The sequence below is a fragment of the Staurois parvus genome, unplaced genomic scaffold (assembly GCF_062004578.1).
Source record: "Staurois parvus isolate SC_StPar_1 unplaced genomic scaffold, SC_StPar_1.0 ptg001329l, whole genome shotgun sequence".
NCBI lineage: Eukaryota > Metazoa > Chordata > Amphibia > Anura > Ranidae > Staurois > Staurois parvus.
Window position 1 is genome coordinate 1,449,388 of NW_028319125.1, and position 22,716 is coordinate 1,472,103.

The 22,716-nt window shown below is 42.8% G+C and overlaps 1 protein-coding gene across 1 annotated transcript in view; it reads left to right on the forward strand.

Moving 5' to 3' along the window:
* Window positions 1-22,716, forward strand: part of TXNDC16 (thioredoxin domain containing 16) — a 155,830-nt gene that overhangs the window by 120,389 nt on the left and 12,725 nt on the right. Inside the window, exon 18 of the mRNA XM_089661364.1 lies at window positions 15,358-15,496. Coding sequence (XP_089517490.1) covers window positions 15,358-15,496 — 139 coding nt within the window. The remainder of the gene's footprint in view (window positions 1-15,357; window positions 15,497-22,716) is intronic.

The window sequence follows — 22,716 nt, forward strand, 5'->3', positions numbered from 1 at the left end:
TCCTGGCTACCGAGTGCTCCTTTCTTCAACTAGCACTCCAATCCCCTTGTATGTTACATAGTTACATAGTCTGGCTGAAAAAAGACAAAAGTCCATCCAGCTCAACCATTAAAAAAAAAAAGTTATAATGCTATACCCACAGTTGATCCAGAGGAAGACAAAAAAAACCCCAGCAAAGCATAATCCAATTTGCTCCTGCAGGAAAACAAATTCCTTCCTGATCCCCCGAGAGGCAATCGGATATTCCCTGGATCAACTTTCCCTATAAATGTTATATCCAGTTATATTCTGTGTATCCAAGAAAGAATCCAGGACTTTTTTAAAGCAATCCACTGAGCTGGCCAGATCCAACTCTTGAGGGAGTCTATTCCACATTTTTACAGCTCTTACTGTGAAGAAACCTTTCCGTGTTTGGAGATTAAATTTCTTTTCCTCCAGGCGTAAAGTGTGCCTCCTTGTCCTCTGTGATGACCTCAGTTTGGGTTTGAGCTTCCCAACCCCATTTGCTTGCATCTGTTACTAGATGAGATTTTTTCAATAGCTACAAAAAGGATACGATATCAGATTTACACCAAATGCCTTTGAAAACTTTTTAAAAGCAGTGACTATGCTGTACAAAGAGTAGAACTGTGGAAGGGACCCAGCAGGCCCCACCCTCTCCAGAAAGCTACAAGAGCGGGGCGGATACAAGACCAGCAGCCCTGCGCAATGTGAGAGGTCAGCAGTGACTTATCATTAATACAGGAACCTCTTGCACAGAGGCAGACTGCAGTTGTTTCATTCTGGCTTATTGCACACATTTGGAAGAAATACAAAAAGCACACCAAGATTCAACCATGAAAACACATGACTCTTGTATTTAGACAATGTTTTGTTTAGCCTCAATTTCTGCTATAAAGTAAAACTGGCAAATATAAAAATGAGAAGCCCATTAAAAGATGAAATAAAATGCTCCCCTTTAATCCAAATTTGTCCCCTGCAGTACTTCTTTTTAGGCAGTCTTCTAGGTTGAATAGCAGTCATCCTCATTCAACCCACTTCCTCTGAGCCCAGGCCTTTATGGACTTTCCTAAGCCTGTAGTGGACAGTGAAGGAAAAGCAGCAAGGTGGTGACCTCATCTTTCTATCACTGTGCTTTCTTCTACAGTCAACATGCTGTTTGTCAAGACATGAACTGATTAACTCATTGTCTGCTTCCCCTCTTTGCCAATCCCTCCACTGGCTTCTGATTGGCCAGCAAATTAAATTCAAAATGCTAACAACAACATACAGAGCCATTCACAACTCTGCCGTGTGCTACATCACCAATCTTTTCTCCAAATATTGCCTAAACCATCCTCTCCGCTCTGTCAATCTCCTGCTCTCAAGCTCCCTTGTTTACTCCTCCCATGCTTGACTCCAGGACTTCGCCAGAGCCTCTCTCATCCTCTGAAACTCTCTACCTCAATCTGTCTGGCTATCCCCTACTCCTGATCACCGATTCCTGAAAATGTTTCTCTTCAGGGAAGCCTATCATGCCTCAAATTATACATTTATCACTTCCATGAGCTCAACCCCCACAGTCATAACCTTTTGTAACACTTGCCACATCCTATAGGATTGTAAGCTCTTATGAGCAGGGCCCTCTTGAACCTCTTCTTTTTCTTTGTATTGTAACTGTACTGTCTCCTTTTATATTGTAAAGTGCTGCAGAAACTGTTGGCGCTATATAAATCCTGGGTTTGATTTACTAAAGGTATATATACTGTGCACTGCAAATGCAATTGCTTTAGATCAGAGAGGAAGCTCTGAAATGAGGAAAAGCTCTGCTGATTTCTTTCATCCAATCATGTGCAAGTAAAAATGCAGTTTTTTTTTAAATTTTCTTTGCATGTTCCCCTTAGATCTAGAGTAACTGCACTTTCAGTGCATAGCCCATTTACCTTTAGTAAATCAACCCCCCGTATAATAATAATAATTAATAAAACTAACTGTGTTGTGCTGTTAAGTACATCAATTATACAATTCAATAAAGTGCATAACCCAAACTATTAAATTGTTAAATAACATAATACATCAGAATACATAAATCCAGCAAAAATTTGATGTAGTAGAAAAGTCCATATAACTCAATCATGAAGAGTCCATCCACCGAACCTATATATAAACAATCGTGCTCAGTCTGTGTTTTAAATAAACAGAATAATCCTGTGCTTCCAATCCACACCGTTGTGCGTGTCACCCAGTGCGGAAAAAGCCTCTTACCAGAAGTCAAGACCACACGAGCAAGGTCTAACATGGGGGAATCCCAGTCGGAGATGGATGGCTCAACACTCGGATTCCGATAGCAGTCAACCCTTGATATAAATAATATGCCCGCACTCACAACAGCCCCGTCAGGCTTGCATTGCAGCTCAGGGGCAGAACGAACAGCATACCCGTATATGAAAAGGAAGGGGATTGTGTCAGCACCCGTGGTAGTGAGCCCTTATAGATAGTCAACTTGGGGTTCCCCAGGGCTCGGAGTCTAAGCCCCAGATGGTGGGGATGGACTTTCAGCAAGCTGGGACCAGGTCGTGGCCCCCAGGTACACCCAGCTGAGGATGAGGAGACCGCTCGTGGTAGCAGATTACTATGGGAGAAGAAAAATCCAATAGACTAGCCAAGGTCAGGACAGGTGGAAAACAAGCACGGTCAGAGAACAAAGACGGGGTCAGTACATGAGTAGTCAATGCAGGATACAGGAGATAGCAACACACAGGACAACTAGCAAGTTGCTCAGGCAAAGTGGCCTAGACTGAGCATGTCTTATACTGTATAGGCAGGCTGTCAGGAATGGACTTGCCAATAGTGGTGGGACACACCTGCCTTGTGGGTTGCAGTACCAGGACTGGCCAGCGGGTGCTCTCAGCAACCAGAGGCTCACTCCTGCAGTCAGCCAAAACACCTGAGGCTGATTGCAGAAGGTGCATATAAGGAATGACCAGGCCTGTGATCTGGGCCTTGGTGTATGTTTCCCAAGAGCCCCTGTACCTGCATCCTGTCTGCTTCCTGTCTGATCCTGCTTGATCCCTGACTCTGATTGAACTCCGCCTGTCCTGACCTCTGCTATTCCTGACCACTCTCCAGTCTGCTCCTTTGTACCTTGTCTGCCTGATTGTTCCTGACCTGGCCCGTCTGACTACGCTCTGCCTGCTCCTTTGTACCTTGCCTGCCCATTTGCTACCGACCCGGCCTGCCCAACTACGCTTAGTATTGTTTTTTTGTTATCTGTTGGTGGTTTTGGTTTGGTTTGTTTGCACTGTGTTTATGTTTAGTCTTGCACTGTGTTTATGTATTGTTTAGTCTTAAATTATATTGTTTATACTATATCTGAAGCCTGCATTTCCCTGTGTCAGTCCACACACCTCTGGTCATACCCGGAGCCCTGACACAGGCAAACAAGGAGGCGGGCCAGGAAGTGATAGAAGGGAAGGAAATAAAACCCAGAGAACAGCAGACGACGCCCATAGGTGAGCACAAACACACATGTGAAAGGGATCAGGGACAGCACTGCAGCAAAGAGGTAAGAATACACAAACCAGAAACTGCAGGCTAACTTGTGACAGATCTCTCATGGTGCAATATTTAAAAATTTATTTTAAAAAAGGCTTGAACTTACAAACAGGTAAAATCATAAGGTACATTAATTCCAAAGCGTCCTGCGCCCCAGTGACGACGTCCTATAGGATGAAACGCGCCAGACAGACTTAGGGGTGATGTCATCACACCGCCTGGAAGCCAGTCAGTTTCCAAGGGTTTTTTTTAAAGCTTATTTGAACAAGCTGATGTTAGAAGCTGAACAGCTACCATGCACAGCTGCACCTGATTTTGCACACTCTAGTTTTAGTAAATCAAACCCTACTGTGGATGTTTTGGATATAAGTACAGAATATAGAGGGATATGCTTTGTTCATTTTTCATTTTAGCAGTACCAGGACAGGGTCATACAGCTCCTAGGTCAAGGATCCAGAATTGCACCCCCTTCCCCACTGTTAATACATGCCGTAAAACAGGTGTACCACCCTGCATCTGTTATTTGCCCTCTTGCTTCTCTGCACCCAGGGCAGCTGCCCTTCCTGCCCACCCCTTGTCCTGGCCCTGCATTTTAGAGATTTACAGCCATTTTAAATAATACAATGCCTGGGATCAGCTTTAAGTTATATTTTAGTTCAAGTCTGGTTCCTTTTATTACATCATATTATTCAAAGGTGCATTCATTCCTAGCCAAATGTTTTGCACCGTGTTTGTTTCCTTAGGCATCATGTCAACACACAGGCTGATAACATCAAGTACAGCATCCTTGGAGCAATGTTGTGAGCTCCCTGGTAATTGTGCGTGGCATAGAGCCTGTATTATGAATGCTGGATGACTTAAACATCGCATAATGTACGCTTTACAGGCTCCACTTTGAAGCCGCCCTTTAATGTTCACGGCAAGAGTCTTTTGTGGGTTTGTGGTCTGAATGCTTTACTTATAATTACATTTTCTTTTCTTCCCGAAAACAGGAAGTTTTTGCCTCTAAGTAATGTCTTCTTTCATGCCTCTTGCATTTCAATAACTTGATTAAAGGAAATCTGTCACGGGAGAAATACTGTCTTGCCGTGATGGATATTACTGACCCTTCTTCTTAAAATGCTATTTGCCTGACGGTCACGATGGCCCTTTTGCTTTTGTTCTTCCTTAGTCACTGTCCTGGAACAAACAGTCCTTAGTCACTGTCCTGGAGTTCACTGGCTGAATGTTTTGGGTCCATGGCTCAGAAAGTATTCAAACTAGAGTCAGCCACGTGATTAGCATTCTAAAAAGATGGTCACAAATGGCAGCCTAGGGACTTTTCATCCTACAGCTTGACTCTAAAGTGAACCTGTGCTTTGGTCATGCTGGGCAAAGCAACAAGTTCATGTTAACTGTGCCCCAAATTACATCACAAATCTTGTCTCCAAATATCATCTAAACCGTCCTCTCTGCTCCTCGCACGACCTCCTACTATCTAGCTCCCTTGTTTCCTCCTCCCATGCTCGTCTCCAGGACTTCTCCAGAACTTCCCCCATGCTCTGGAACTCTCTACCCCAATTTATCAGACTATCACCTACTCTGCTCACTTTTAGGCGATCTCTGAAAACCTCTCTTCAGGGAAGCCTATCCTACCCTCAGCTAATAATGGAATCTTCTATTCCTCCTACCAGTCCATCCCTCAGAGTTATTACCTTTTGTACCACTAGCCCCTCCCTCTTAGATTGTAAGCTCCAAGGAGCAGGGCACTTATATCCTTCTTTTATTGAACTGTATTGTTGCTGTATTGTCTCCCGTTATATTGTAAAGCGCTGAGCAAACTGTTGACGCTATATAAATCCTGTATAATAATAATAATAATGTTAATGCACACCCATTCCCAGCAACACCTGCCTTTCACTTCCCCATCACTCTGCTCAGTGCTGGAAAGAGTTGATACAGAGCTGACCACTCCAAGGTAGCACCATTGGGCCAATTATCGAGCACCAGCTTAAATTAATACATTGCTCAATTAAAGTGACCCTGTCACCAAACTAAAAGTCCAGATAAAACATGTTCCTGTAAGGTAAATAAATACTTACCACTCCTGCCACCCGCGCCACTAAACGTAGCTGCACTGAATAGAAATCCCTTCTTTAAAAACAACACTTCCATCTAGGAGTGTCGATCTCCTGGTGGGAGGACTTCGCTGATCCCTTTGTCATTACAGAACTCAGTAGTGACATTGGGGTTGGCGGGAGGAACCATTGACTGCTGGGACCCAAGAGATCAGCAGTCCCTTAAAGGGTATGTAAACCATTACAATTAAAGCGGAACTTCACTCTCTCAATCAATATTAATTATTTGTAATTCTTTTGTTGCTAGCATTAGTAAATGGATAGGAAAGTATAACATATTTATTTGTTTTAAACTTTTTAATTTACATTGCTTCAGTGACTTTCTTGTTTCCAGGCAAATTATTTCATACATCCCAGGAGTCCTCAGGTTGGTATCGAAAGGGTTAAAGCACCATAAATTTTATATAATCTATTGCTTTTAGGAGCTGGGTTAGCAGTTGGACGAAGGATTTTTACTCAAGCCAGCCATAGATGGATTTAAATTCATCCGGTTCAGCAGGAACCAGCCGAATTTTGATTCATCTATGGTCAGGCTGGTTGTACTGAAGTTGATTCATCAATTAACTTCAGTACGACCAGCTTGCCAGGTTTCTTTGTTTGACCACTGCCAGTAGCTATAGCCACCACCAGTGATCATTGTATTCTGATGGCTGGGGAAACCTCCCACTGTCAGAATACAAAAGCTCCATGGATTCCCACATCTTTAGGAACTGTTGATGGTGGATTCAAACAATTTTCTTTCATGCAGCCCATGGTTGCAAGAAAAAAATTGCTTAATGTATGGACTGCTTTGAAGTAGCAACAGTGTTTTTATCACTTTGTTGACTTTTCACCTTTTTTTACACACTGGGGTTGATTTACTAAAGGCAAATAGACTGTGCACTTTGCAAGTTCAGTTACTCCAAAGCTTAGTAAATGAGGTCAAGCTTCACTTTGTAAAAGATTACCCAATGACATTCAAGGAAGATTTAAAAAACGTAATTTTTGCTTGCACATGATTGGATGATAGAAGTCAGCAGAGCTTCTGCTCCTTTTCTAAGCTCTGGAACCAGGGGCGGACTGACAACTCATGGGGCCCCCGGGCATTAGGGGATCATGGGGCCCCTGTGTCCTTGCCCAAACTCTAAAAAGCCTATGAAAAAGGTACCAGGGAGATCTCATGGGGCCCTCTACTGACCCCAGGCCCTTGGGCAATGCCCGAGTTTCCAAATGGTCAGTCCACCCCTGCTTAAAGGCCTAGAAGGGGCTTTTGAAGGTTTGCCAATAGAAAATAGAGGATACTTAATTCTGTCAACACTTCACGGGCACACCAAAATTTAAAGTTTGACATCATGGGTATCTGTTTACTTGGTGCAACCTCATCTTTTATATATTAACAAAAATTTGGGTAATTTATTGCGTTTGTTTGCTCTAAAATTAACATTATTTACTGTGTGTTTTTTACTGAAATTTTGCATTTCCTAGACCTTTTGCAGAAATAACTCTCTAGGATGTCTGCTTTAAAAAAAATAAATAAATAAATGTTTGGGGGTTTTATGTAATCTTCAGGCCTAAAATAATTTTTTAAATATGCATGCAAAAAACGCAAAAAGGGCTCTGGCAACGAATGAATCCCAGGCAGATGTAAAATAGCAGTTAAAGTGGACCTGTCCCTAAAAATTGTAAACAAATTGTGTACTTGTAAAAAAGAAAGCAAATATTCACCCCATGCAGTGAAGAATACCACTCCATTTTCCATAACATAGTTGGGCAGGGTCCTGTAGTCTTCCGAACAATTTACCTGATAACACAAAAAGCCTATGAAAAAGGTTCCAGTAGCATCTCATGGGGCCCCCTACTGACCCCGGGCCATCGGGCAGTGCCCAAGTTTCCAAATGGTCAGTCCGCCCCTGTCTGGAACCCTTGCACTTGCAGAGTGCACCGTCTATTGGCCTTTAGTAAATCAATCCCATAGCCCTTTGGGGTTGCTACTTCCCATGTCAGACAAATACAGTTATACCCCATTTAAGCACCAGTATTTTATAGTCAGATGGTCACAATGGAGTTCCACTTTAAGTGAATAGTTTTGCAAATATTTATTCTTTCGAACGATGACGATAACTGAAGCAGTTCTGGCAAAGATTACATGACCGCTTCCCCTGTGACCACACCATATGACTTTCCCTGCTTCCTCCCTCTCCATATCAGGATCTAATTTGGGAGTCTGGTTCCTCTGAATTGCTGGGTTTCCAGGCCTGCAGCCTCCCATGTGGAATAAAAGAATGAATGCTATAGATAATATAGACTTTCCCAGCAATGGAAATGAGGATGATAGCGACAGAGAATGTCCCTTCTGTGACAGCAGAGTTATTTGATGCCTGAAGACTGGGAATTATTGATTGTGACAGCAGCTGGCTCTATTGTGTTTCCAGGGAACAGCAAATGCTAATTTACTTACCTGTTAGTTTCTATATACCCAACTAGCGTTTAGTTTCCCCCCTAGGAACTTTGACATTCATTTTGTAAATAGCAAATTTCACTGACACCTGTATAAACATTATCGTGGGTGGTTTAGTTCTCACTTTATGTCAGGCTGAAAGTGAAGCTAAAGGAGAGGGGTGGATTTCATAAGTCATGTGCAAAGAAACAAACAGAGGGTGCGCGGGCCTAGGGCATTACCTTCTAAAAATGAGATTTATTGAATAAAAAGTAGTATACTCACAAAAGAATAAAATCAAAAGCACATCACAAAAAAGACAGCGTGGTCCAATCTCCCTAGATGACGGCTGTTGGGGAACTGTAGGCCTCCAAATAGCTTTTTTTATCAAATTTCGTAAGTCAGCCTGTGCATTTACAGTAACATGAATTTAAATATGAAGATTCTTGTATATTATCAGTGGTGACTGATTTTATGTTATTTTTATTATTTATTTATTACAGGTACTTATATAGCATCATCATCAATTTACGCAGCGCTTTACATATATATTGTACATTCACATCAGTCCCTAACCCTCAAGGGGCGTACAATCTAAGGTCCCTAACCCTCAAGGGGCGTACAATCTACAGTCCCTAACTCACATTCATACATACACATACTAGGGCCGATTTAGACAGGAGCCAATTAACTTACCAGCATGTCTTTGGAGTGTGGGAGGAAAATGGAGTACCCGGAGGAAACCCACGCAAACACAGGGAGAACATGCAAACTCCAGGCAGGTCTTGCAATGGTTGGGACTCGAACCAACAACCCCAGCACTGCCAGGAAAAAGTGCTAATCATTTAGCCACTGTGCTGACTGGTTCTGATTGAACAACATTCACATGGGCAGTTGGGGGCATACAGCAGATTTCTTCGACAAGCACCTAGGCGTCATATGACATCCTCCCAGAACACACTTGGCGCTCACCCGGCGATCTTCGTGATCGCTATGTCCTACGGACACAGCTGATCATGTGTTGTGGTAAAAGGCCAGTCACAGCGGCCTTTTACTACGTGATCAGCCGTGTCCAATGACACATTGATCACCGGGAAATGCAATTGCCGGTTATCGGCTGCACTTTCCTCATGCTGTCACAGTGTGAGGAAAGTACTGCCGAGCACCGGCAGTTGTCAGAGGAGGGATCAGCACCGATCATCAGTGCCCTGATGATCGTTGCTCAGCAGTGCCACCCACCAGTGCCGCCCACAAGTGCCCAGAAGTCCTGCCCACAAGTGCCCAGCAGTGCCACCCACCTATGCCCAGCAGTGCCACCCACCTGTGTCCATCAGTGCAGCCCAGCAGTGCCACCCATCAGTACCGTCAATCAGTGCCCAGCAGTGCCAGCTCATTAGTGCTGCCTATCAGTGTACATCAGTGCTGCCTCATCAACGCACATCAGTGAAGGAGAAAAATTACCTGTTTGCAAACTTTTATAACAGAAACAAAGAAAAACTTTTTTTTTTCAAATTTTGTGCTTTTTTTTGTTATAGCGCAAAAAATAAAACACCCATTGGTGAGTAAATACCACCAAAAGAAAGCTCTATTTGTGGAAAAAAAAAGTAAAAAATTTCATATGGGTACAATGTTGCATGACCGCGCAATTGTCATTCAAAGTGTGACAGTGCTGAAAGTTTAAAATTGACCTGGTTAGAAAGGGGGTATAAATGCCGGTGGGCAAGTTTAAAGGGAACATCAAACCGCTTTGGTTCAGCTGGGGAAAGAGAGAACCAGGGGGTCACCACTGCAGGGACCCAAACCAAATGGGCAAACAGAAGAGTACTTCTCACCACCTATATTCTCATTGAGCAATTTGTCTTTTTATATTTTCCATCATCTGTCCTCACCTGCTCCGTAACCTTGTATGAAGAGAATTATGTATCTCATAAGGGACTTTTGCCTACTTTAATCCTATAAAACATTTTCAAGCAGTTGGCACGCCAAGGTCTAGCATTTCCCAACATTTACATCAGTATCTCCACCTCAGATTCTGTGTGTTGTCAGCACATATAGAGATGCATTAAGGATATCTTGTAAAGCTTGGAACATTTTGATCTATTTGCACATTCTGACACTTACAATTTATGTAAGGAAGCAGATGGTTTATATTGCCCAATATGCAGGATAAAAGAGATTTTTTTCCTATTGTAATCCTGTAAACCAGCTTCCAAGATTTGGTGCGCCAAATTAGGAATTTGATCAGGAGCTTCCAGCATTTACATCTGCATCTCCACCTCGAAATCTGTGCATTGTCTTATATCAGCCACATGTAGAGATGGACTCGAGGTGTCTTGTAAAGTTTGGGACATTTTCTTCTATGGATATTCTTACACAATTTATGTGAGGAAGCAGATGTAATATATTGCCCAATAGGCACACAGGATACATTTGCTTTTGTAAGTGATGGGTAGTATGGGGAATAGGCTGATTTAAAGCCTAACTCCACGGTTAATGTTCCTATAAAATAGTTTGTTTGGACCAAGCTGGCTCAAACAAACGCTATGCTGTGTTAACAGGTGTGTTTGCTGGGAGCGCTGTATTATTATTATTATACAGGATTTATAAAGCGCCGATAGTTTGCTCAGCGCTGTACATTACAAAGGGGGACAGAACATGTGACAGAACAATACCAATACAATGCAAAACATGAGGGGATTGAGGGCCCTGCTCTTTGGAGCTTACAATCTAGGAGGGAGGGGATGGTGGCACAGGAGGAGATAGCTGTGGGGGATGGAGTAGTAGGAAGAGTGGAGGAGGTCGGCAAGTTAGCAGGGGGCGGGGTAGGCTTCCCTGAAGAGATGGATTTTCAGGGTGCGCCTAAAGGAGAGGAGAGTAGGTGATAATCTGATGGGTTGGGGCAGGGAGTTCCAGAGGATGGGTGACAGCCTGGAGAAGTCCTGGAGGCGGGCATGGGAGGAGGAGACCAGGGAACTAGAGAGAAGGAGGTCTTGTGAGGAGCGGAGTGTGCGTGTTGGGTGGTACTTGGATATTAGGTCAGTGATGTAGTTCGGGGCAGTATGGTGGACGGCTTTGTACGTCAGTGTTAGGATTTTGAATTTGATCCGTTGCGCAATAGGAAGCCAGTGGAGGGATTGGCAGAGGGGGGTGGTGGAGATGGAGCGGTTGGTAAGGTGAATGAGTCTGGCAGCTGTATTCAGGATCGACTGAAGCGGGGATAGCCAGCGGCGAGGCAGGCCAGTGAGGAGGGAGTTGCAGTATTATTATTATTATACAGGATTTATATATCGCCAACAGTTTGCACAGCGCTGTACAAAATGAAGGCAGACATTACAGTTACAATACAATTTGGTACAAGAGGAAACAGAGGGCCCGGCTCATTAGAGCTTACAATCTGTATTAAAGGATTAATTGATCTTTTATTAAAAAATAATAAATGCACATTTTTTTGCAGTTAGAAAAATGTGCATTTATTTATTTATTTATTTTACATTGGAGCCTGCAAAGCATTGCACCCACAATCAGCAGATCGTGGGTGCAATGTAGACTCTCAATACACTGTCTGCCCATACTAAATTCCAGGAAGAATCAATGAACTACAAGAGCGTTCAACAGCGCCCTCCCATTTCATTGAGAATTACAAGCCGTCGAACGCAATGGCTGACGGTACTTGTAGTTCATTCATTCACCGGACTCTGTATTCATTCACCGGCAGAGCCCCACACAGCTGTGCTGTTTTTAAATGTTGACAGTGGGTACAGGGAGAAGATCCCCCACTTGCTGTCACATGGAGGGGGGGAGGAGAGGCAGGAGTTGGAACATGTTACATGTTCCATCTTAAATACAGGTGAAATATGTAACATGTTCCAAAGGTGAACTTAGCCTCAGGGGCGGACTGACCATTTGGGAACTCGGGCACTGCCTGAGGGCCCGGGGTCAGTAGGCGGCCCCATGAGATACCCCTGATACCTTTCATAGGCTTTTTTGGGGTGTGGTTTGAGTGTGGGTGAGGACACAGGGGCCCCATGATCCCCTATTGCCTGGGGACCCCATGAGTTGTTAGTCCGCCCATGCTTAGCCTTTAACTGTATGTAGCCTAAGCCACTTAGAGTGTACAGCACTGGGTTCTGGCAGTGGGATGGGATTTTCCTGTTCATAGGAAACTTTGTATTCTATGAATAAATACAAAGCTTCCTTTGGAAAGGCAGGTGGATGAAGTCAGGGATCTCCGCTTCAGCCTGTCAGAGGAAGGTTTGTATTCATCCATAGAATGCAAAGCTTCCTGTGAATGGCTGAGCAGCGCTCAGCCCGAATGTATTTTGTTCCAGGAGTGGGACGGGAAATCCATATAACATAATGGGCAGGCATGCTATATAGTCCATAGGGAGTAAGAAGGAAAAAAGTGCCTCTAAGTGCAGTATGTAACAATGTGTATTACGGAAACAATGTAAAGCCACTCACATTGTATAAAATAAGGAAGGCTCAGGTAAGTGTAATGTATAGCTGTGGCCTTGCTGTATTTGCCGTGTCCGCACCAAAGAAGACTGTGGATGTAGCAGGATTGCCGGCCGGCACATGAAGTCTCTAAAGATGGCATCTGGAGCGCTCCTCAGAGTGCAACGTCGGCATCACCATGATGACGTATGGGGGGCCAGCATGCAAAGCAACGCGTTTTGGAGCATGCGCTAAGCCACTAAGGGCAGAAGCGTGCTCCCTTCTCAAGCTCTGAGATGTTTGTGATTTCAGTGCAGAGCTGTCGGCTCACTACAGGATGTTAGGAGCTCACGGAATTTCTGGAAGGATTAATAGATATTCATTTGCACTTATAACAAAACACTCTCATTGATATATTTACAGTAACAGAAGAAGGGACCAAACAAGTGAAAGTTCTGGGCTTACATACACTTAATATTTTGTTTATTACCGTGAAGAGACTAAGAATACAGTGTTGGTTGCCTATGGAAGAAGTTTCTGCCATATGTTCACAGCTCTGCATGCGTCTCACCCATGACATCGGAATGTCAGCATTTTCTTCTGAGCACAAAAAATAGTGATCCTGCACTTAGACTATTTGCATCGCTGCCTATGCTTACATTTTTCATGCTCCAACACCACAATTTGTCAGTCAAGTGATATACCTGGTACTTTCAGGTATGGAGGATTACCGTATTTTTCGCTCCATAAGACGCACCTGACTATAAGACGCGCCTAGGTTTTAGAGGAGAAAAACAAGAAAAATATATTCTGAACCCGTGGACTGCAGACATAGTACAGAGGATGACCAGAGACTGCGGACACAGTACAGGGAATGACTAGAGACTGCGGACACAGTACAGGGAATGACCAGAGACTGCGGACATAGTACAGGGATGACCAGAGACTGCGGACACAGTACAGGGATGACCAGAGACTGCGGACATAGTACAGGAGATGACCAGAGACTGCAGACATAGTACAGGGGATGACCAGAGACTGCGGACACAGTACAGGGATGACCAGAGACTGCGGACACAGTACAGGAGATGACCAGAGACTGCGGACACAGTACAGGGAATGACCAGAGACTGCGGACATAGTACAGGGATGACCAGAGACTGCGGACATAGTACAGGAGATGACCAGAGACTGCGGACACAGTACAGGAGATGACCCGAGACTGCGGACACAGTACAGGGAATGACCAGAGACTGCGGACACAGTACAGGGAATGACCAGAGACTGCGGACACAGTACAGGGAATGACCAGAGACTGCGGACATAGTACAGATGACCAGAGACTGCAGACAGTAAAAGAGATTACCAGAGACTGCAGACCTTTGGGGAGGGAGGGGGAACGGGTACCTGAATTTGACAGGTACCCGCTCCCACTTCCACGGAGTTGTCCTTCCTTCTTCCTCCCGCGGCGGCTTCTGTGACAGCCGGGTGCCCACTGCGCATGCGCGAAAGGCGCTGCGCTTTGTGTATGGCCCAGAGCCTTCTGGGACCTGTCATGTGTCCCAGAAGACACTGGACCATTCACAAAGCGCAGCGCTTCTCGCACATGCGCAGTGGGCACCCGGCTGTCACAGAAGCCGCCGCGGGAAGACTGCAGACAGGTAAGGTCCTGCAGGAGAGAAGAGCTGAGTGGCTGGCCCGATATTCTGACATGGTGGCGGCAGAAATACCGGACCGGCCGCTTTACATTCACTCCATAAGACGCACTGACATTTTCCCCCCTTTTTTTGGAGGAAAAAAGTGCGTCTTATGGAACGAAAAATATGGTATGTCACTTTCACCCTCACGTGAAGCAGCATCCAATCACTAGGTTGGAGCTGTGTTACATGAAGGGGAGGGGGGTTCTTACCCCAATGTATGCTCCAACTATTATTATTATTACACAGGATTTATATAGCTGCAACAGTTTGCTCAGCGCTTTACAATATAACGGGAGACAATACAAGAAGGATAGGAGGGCCCTGCTCCTGGGAGCTTACGATCTAGGAACTAGGTTGAATTCAGAGCTTTTTCATTAGCAAACTGGATTTTTCCTTTTCTAATCTGGACAGAGGGATAGCAGGTGACATCTGAAAATTCTTCTTCTTATTATTATGATACAGGATTTATATCGCGCCAACAGTTTGCTCAGCGCTTTACAATATAACGGGAGACAATACCGCAACAATACAGTTCAATACAAGAGGGATAGGAGGGCCCTGATCCTGGGAGCTTACAATCTAAGATGGAGGGGCTAGTGGTACAAAAAGTAGTAACTGTGGGGGGGATGGACTGGTTGGAAGAGTAGAAGATTCCATTAGCTGAGGGCAGGATAGGCTTCTCTGAAGAGATAGGTTTTCAGAGATCAATATATAAATGACCTCCTTAACTCAACTCCCACCAAAAAGTCACACTTTCTCCCTAGAAAGTACAATATAATACATATACCTTTTTGTGATAAACCACATAAATTCCCAAAAAGAATGAAGAGAGATAGGTTTTCAGAGATCGCCTTAAAGTGAGCAGAGTAGGCGATAGTCTGATAAATTGGGGTAGAGAGTTCCAGAGGATGGGGGAAGCTCTGGAGAAGTCCTGGAGATGAACATGGGAGGAGGAGACAAGGGAGCTAAAGAGCAGGAGGTCTTGTGAGGAGCAGATTGATTGCTATAAACCTTGCTACATTTTTTTACCAGCTGCTTTTGAAAAATGAGGCCTAAGCTTTTCCATTTGGGTTTCTATTGAAATATAGACAAATGTAGAAATATAGCAGACAAAACATTTCCACTTTACTTAAAAACTCCTTTTTCTTTTTCTCAGGGCAGAGAAGTATGACGTCCATCCTCCAGCCGTTCTCTTTTCCAGGCAAGGTGTGCAGAAAGTCTATGCTATGTCCCTCCTCGACACTCCTCGCAGTGAGGTCCTTCCACTCCTAAGACGGGGATTACTCGGAGAGTTTGTGAGTGTTACTTGTTTCATATGGTCATAAGGCACTGAGCTCAAAGATAAGTGCAAGTTACATAAACACACGGGCCTCTCCTCGGGGTAAAGTATGTGATATATATACTGTACTCACAAAGGGTTCAGAAATGGATCCAAAGCATATGGTTTGCTTTAACAATTGCTAGAGGCATGCAGGCGTTTCTACTGCCATGTTCTACATTTCCATATGTACACCACTTTCTTCTACCACTTTTACAACTTTTTCTTCTGGGATAGATTAACTCTGCAATTTCTAAGTATATTTCATCTCTAATACTTGACTGAGGGTATTTTTATGTCTGTGATCAGAGAGGTTCCAGTTAGAAGGTTTTAAAGCAGGCTTTCTCAACCATATTAACAGCCTTGAAATTCTTTTTAGATTTCGGAACCCCTGCTAATAATTATTACATCTAATGCTAACAGCACAGTTGTATGGCAGTTAGTGGAAAGAATGCTCCTTCAAAAAGACAAAAGATAAAAAGACTAAGGCTCCATGTACACGGGACACTTCTGAGCGATGGAAACTGCTGGAAAACGTAGGTTAAAACACGTTTGTTTAGCCGCGTTTGCATACCGCATTTTTGCGCATTTATGAGCGTTTGCATTTTGCATTTAGAAGCGTTTTTTAAAGATAACCTCAGGAGACCTTCCCAAATGCCCAGAATGCACTGAAAAACAGTAAAAAATTAACTATTTCAGACATTTTGAGAGAAATAGAGAGAGCAGAAGTAGAGAGAGCAGTATTTGTTGAGATTAGCTGTCTTTTTTTTTTTTTTTTGTGGTGTTTTGATGTGTTCCAGCTCATTTCTGTGCAGAAATTATTGCACTCGTGTTTAACATATTTTTTTTCATGCAAAACCTCAAAGTATGGTGTACCGGGTCCATTTGAGTACCGGGAAAACGCTTTGCATGCATTTTTCATGATGAAACAAGGCTCTGGACAGCATCTGGTAATGGAAGAGTTATAAAAAAAATTCCAAATACAAACGCTTATAAACGCGGTTAGTCGTGTTTACAAGCATTTGGCGTTTGAAATGCTGATAAAATCTACTCCTGAACGCTCGTTTCCTGCGTTCAAAATACGACTGTAAACTCAACTGCCTGTAAATGACGCTGTGTACATGGACACATAGGAAAACATTAGGGAGAGTTCAGGGGCTGAAAAAAATGCAGAAAAGCTCCTAAACGTGAGTTTATCAGCTGCAGTCTACAGGAGCCTTATTTTGACTCAACTCGTGTTTTTTTTTTATCTTTGTCTTGATAGATGTTTGTACCGAGGACTCCTCTACTTCTCTTACTCTTCTATGTAAAGGGTAATGATGGGACTCTGAGGACATTTTATGTCATGTGTTCACAAAAAATGCTCCTTATATTGGTGGTATGCTGGTTATAGTATAGATCTGTTAGAAGAATGTCCCCTTTACAGAGAGTTAAAAAAAAAGGGTTGTTGTTAGTTGTCACCTATCGGAGAGGCAGAAATTGCTAATTGCTCAAGGGTCCTCTGGCAACCTCCTGGAGGAACCTAGTTGAGAAAGGCTTCTTCAGAAGGACCATGTTAGGTTCTTTACAAATGCAAATAGCAATACACTGTAAAAGAACAGCTGCTAGAATGACCTATTTGCTGGTCTGGGTGTCATGGCCTTTGTAAAACTTTCACCCTCCAAACCATACATTGCTACAGTACACAGAAGTGATATAGGGTACGCTGGAAGAAACCATTGTGTAATGGGGGGCTCAGGCATCCGATACCCCTGAAAGCGTCACATGCCAAAAGTCTTAGGGAAGCTGCAGCACTGAACCAGAGAGAAGGTAGGAGGCACAGGCCACCAGAGAGGTGAGTATAATTTGAATGCTGGAGATTGCCATTTGTTTAGGGACCTAAAGTGTCTTTAAGGCTACTTTCACACTGCTCCATTGCCGCGTTTGTGCTGTGTTTCCAGTGCGTTTTTTGCACCTGTGTAAAAAGAATACGGACTAAAAAAACACACCAAAAACGGAACTGCGGGTGCATTTTTGCTGCGATTTGCCGTGTTTTTGATGCATTTTCAGTAAATTTCAATGGGAAGGTGCATTTTTAGTGTTTTTTTTTTTACCACATTAAACATGCACCAAAAATGCAGCAAGCAGGAATTTTGAAAAATGCAATGGACCCACAACTGACCAGTGTGAAGAGCAGGGTGGATAAAAATCAATGATTTTTTTTTAAAAAGTCAAAAAAATCAGATTTTTTTTATTTAAATCGGATTTTTTTTATTTAAATCGGATTTTCTGAAATAAAATGCTTTTTGAGGAAAATATATTACCATCCAAAGGTTATTCCATCATGAATTAAAGGTTAGTTTTTTAATTATGTAGAATAAGGCTGTATATGTTTAATTTTTTTGGTAAATAAATTCCATGAATCCATTCACAATGTCATGCTCTTCCAGAGGTTTTTGTAAGATTATTGGGCAGTTTCTCTGCCTACAAGATATTATCACAGATGCTCGGTTTACTTTTGCAGTTCTCAAAACTGAATTTGACTCAGCGGAGATCACATGCCTCTTCTTCACAGCAAAAATGTTATAACATGAACAGAGTTAAGAAAAAGACCTTCATCCTAACTTCTACAAACCTATGAATACAGAATCAGCCCCTTCACTGCTAAGTTTCAAGAAGTTCAGTGAATAGAATAGAAACAATATTTTTCTGATTGTTTGGAGTGGAATAGATCTGCACAAGAAGAAAGTGAAACTAAGTGTGAGGAGGAAGGGGCTGACAGTCTAAGTTTCTTCAAATATATAGATTTTGTTTAGCCAAATTAGTTAACAAACATGGATGTTTAAGCAAATCACATATGCTGGAATGTTATTGTTTCAGATGAATAAATCTATTTAAATTGTTATTATTAAGGTAATGTTTATTTTTCTCATCATTAGCTTAATAATATGTCCAAATATGAATGATTAACCTATTAAACTGGGGATAAAAAAACTAATATGAAAAGTTGTTATTCTAAAAATCTTCATCTACTTGCATATTAAAGTTATACCAGCAAGAATTAGTCTTTATGTAGAAAACTAGGATTTAAATCAAGCCTTACTGACTAGTGATTTAAATCGTGATTTAAATTGTGATTTAAATCAGTTTGATTTAAATCAAATCCACCCTGGTGAAGAGTGCCATAGGATTTAATAGTCATGCATTTTTCTTCCACTTTTTTAACACAAAAACAGAAGAAAAACTGATCAGTGTGAAAGCAGCCTTAAGAACACACTAAGCCCATTTAGAGTCTTTTACTAACTGACCCCCTGACCTATTGATTCCTACCTTCATAGTGCTCCCTCACCGCTTGGTTGGAGTCATCACCAAAACCTGCTACTTTTGAGTACAGGGGAGCTTGTGACCTCCTCCCACGATGCAATGCTTGGGCCTGAGTGGCCAATTGTCAGATATGAATTCTGTCACATGAAGAGAAGGAGGATGTCATCAACCCTGTGTAAGCTCTGTCACTTGAGATACAGTAACAGAGTATAACATTTTTGCTTTGTTGTTTTTTTGTTTTTTGTTTGCATACTTCCTGCTCTGTACTTTATATTTCAAGGCATTGCTGTACCAGTCCACCCCACCGTTTTTGTTCAGTAATTTGATGATGTGAAAACACTGCCTATGTTAGTGCACAGGAATTTCCACACAAATCTGCAGTAGGCCCCTTGCTACCTTTCACATATAGAAAACCTAAATAGTTGGCAGTTTCTTATAGCCCCCAATCCTATTTAAGCCTATCGTAAATATAACACAGCCATGCCGTTAATATATTATGTACTTGTAATGACTTTTTATTTCAGTCCACTGGCTACTGTACTCACCACAAGCACTTAGAAAGACGTTTCTGTAGGTCTAAGCACATTTGTAGGTTGGCCTTCTGACCTCGACACCCTCATTTACTTGTATTCTGGATGGTTACTGCAGATTCCTCCTGCTGTCCTGGCTTGAAATGGCTCCTTGCTATCAGGGCTCCATTATTTTCTCCCCACAGACATAAAGGAGAAGTACAGCCAAAGCTTGCTTACCTGTACTTCTCCTGTGGATCACAAGAGTGCAGTTCGTTCTGCCCTCTGGTGACCCGTTTGCAGCCAACAGCAGGCTAAGGTCCAGTGTTGGCTGATGTTACTCTGCCGGTCCAGGCTGGGGAAGGATCACAACCAAATGGTCGGGATTCGCCCAGATGCCTGGACCGGCACCTGGCTCAGCCTCTCAGCGAGCTGCTCCCGCCCCCTCCACAGCATAGTTCTCCAGTGAGCGCTGAAAAGGGCAGAGCAGACAGTAGTGACTGACAGTCCCGGCTGTTTGCTGAGAACAGCAAGGAGACCTAAGTGCTCAGCGGTGTTTGATCACTCAGTTCTCAGCTTTAGAGCTGGCAGGGGACATATGCAGCATTGAATCGATGCTGCATCCACCTAGGTAAGTAAACTTCTCTTTAAAGCGGTTCTTTACTGTACAAATACTGTAGCTGCTGACTTTTATAAAAAGGGACACTTACCTGTCCAGGGATCCGGCGCGGTCTTCACTGGGGCTGGACCTTTGCTGGTCTTCAGGTCCCCAGCACTGGCATGCTTAGTGTGGGAAACCAGCTGTGACTCCTTGCGGCTTTACATCTGGTTTCTCTCTGCTCAGGTTCGAGCTGTGCTGAGCTGTGTGAATGTTCCTGCAGCCTTCTGAGACCTGTGATGTGTCTCAGAAGGCATTGGGTAGGGAGGGGGGATGCCGAACTTCTCGCTGGAATCACCTTGGGAAATCAGGCTGGAAGTGGGAGTGGGTACCTACCAAAACTAACTGCCCCCCCCCAAAAAACAAAAAAAAAATCCAAAACAAGATGGAGGGAGACGTAAAGAAGAACTTATATTTTAGGAACATAACTTCCATAATTGTGGATGGTTAGAGAAGTGACAAAAAATGAGGTACCTTGTGTATGAGGATCTATTGAAAGTTAAAATCACAATTTTATAAATGTTCCCAACAGCATACTTGACATGTTTCATCAGTTGACTTGGTAGCCATATGGAGAGGGGGAGGTGTTCTGAAGTTATTATTATTATACAGGATTTATATAGCGCCAATACTTTGCTCAGCGCTTTACAATATATTGGGAGACAATACAGCAACAATACAGTTCAATACAAGAGGGATAGGAGGGCCCTGATCCTTGGAGCTTACAATCTAACTTGCTTCCTGTCCTAGGGTGACAATGCTACTCCTGCATGGGTACAGTACAGTGGGTGATCGTGGTCCCCCTAGGACAGGAAGTGTGTTACTGGCAAGATCACCAGATAAAAATAAGTTTTAAAAAGCTGGAGAAAAAAAGAGAGAAAACAAATGCAGTCACAAAATTTATGTACAGGTGCTGCAATATTTTCAATTGTATTTTTGGGTTTAGATACATTTTTTTTTTAGGACAGTTTTGTGGCCATACGCAAAGATTACGAGATCGGTACTTTATGGGCATGTGCATAAATAATGGAGTAAAGGAGATGGCAAATACAATCATTAAAGATGTTTTTAATTGAGTTCAAAAACCTAAAGTTAATGCTGGCTCTATATTATTGATCTCTTCCTATTATCATCTTCCAGGAAGATATCTGCCAATTATATAGTAATATATTCACCTGCTACAAGTAGTAATTTGGTTGTCTGATTGACGATGAGCAAATTTAAGATAAGAATGCCTGGGTGGCGTGTAGCAATATATACAGAGTAAACATTATTCCGGGAGCACTTAACAGGCAGAACATTGCCAATTGTTTCATTACAGCAGATAATTGTGGTCTGCTAATTCTCACGAGCATCTCTCTTACAAAATTACCATTCTTTTTATCAGATCTGTCATAAGTCAGACCAGTTTATGGTGCATTTTCTGTTTGACACTGGGCTTGTTTACAGCCTGATGGGACCCTGCCTAAAAAAAAAAATATCAAATGATATTCTTGCTAAAATGCCACTGCCACAATGCTGTGCTATGAAGCCAATGCAGAAATTATACCCTTCTCGAACAAGACCACATTAGTGTGGGGTTAAAGCAGTCAATAGGCCTCCTCACCGCCTGTCAAATGCTTCGCCTGTCAAATTCTGATAGCTCTTCATAGAGAGAAGCAAGCCTTTCATTTTTTTTATTATTATTATTTTTTTTAGAATTCTATTTTTTTTTTAAATTATATTATTTATTTATTTGGTGAAATGTCAGAGGTCTAAACAGACCCCTGGGGGTTTATTTACTAAAGCTGGAGAGTCCAAAATCAGACTCCCTTCTGCATAGAAACCAATCAGCTTCTAACCTCAGCTTGTTCAATGAAGCTTTGGCAATGAAACCTGGAAGCTGATTGGTTTCTATGCAGAAGTGAGTCTGATTTTGCACTCTCCAGCTTTAGTAAATAAACCCCCTGATGTCTCACATTTGAAACAGAGAAGGGGAATGAGGACATAGATTCACTAGACCTTTTCTCTGCAGCCTCAGCTGCACTGGACAGTGAATACATGGGAAGCGCTCTGTGCGATTTAAAGCTACTTAAAAACCCAAACTGAGTTTGAATCCTCCACCCCTCTGCTGCCCCCACCTATCTTGGAGGTCCCCTGGCACCTTTAAAAAATTGTCCACATACCTTTTTTCAGGTGACTTTTGTCCGGTCTGGTGTTGTCCCAGATCATCTTACTCTTGTGGCAGAATAGCATTCCCCTGTGAACTCACAGCAAGTCGGCTGAATGATGCTAGGTGTCATTTAACCCAGAAAAGGAGCAGCGCTTCATTACTGCATATTATTATTATACAGGATTTATATAGCGCCAACAGTTTGCTCAGCGCTTTACAATATAATGGGACACAATACAGCAACAATACAGTTCAATACAAGAGGGATAGGAGCATATAGGAAGCAAAATCTTCATATTCAATACCTCAGTTTTTCTCCAAGCATTGTTTTCCTATACCTATCAACCACCTTTTGTGTGTAATCAGGTATTCTGAGAACCCAGGCTAGCAATACAGGAGAGGTACTTCAAAGCTCACCCTTGTGTAGGCTCCTTTCTGCCCCTTGCCTAAGAAAAGCCTAATTTAAAAAAGGAGTAGTTTTTTCCAGACACCAATCAGATTCACACTTTCAGGGAAATTTGATATGTAACTAGACATACAGGATGCAGAGAGATAAAAAATATTACACATTATAC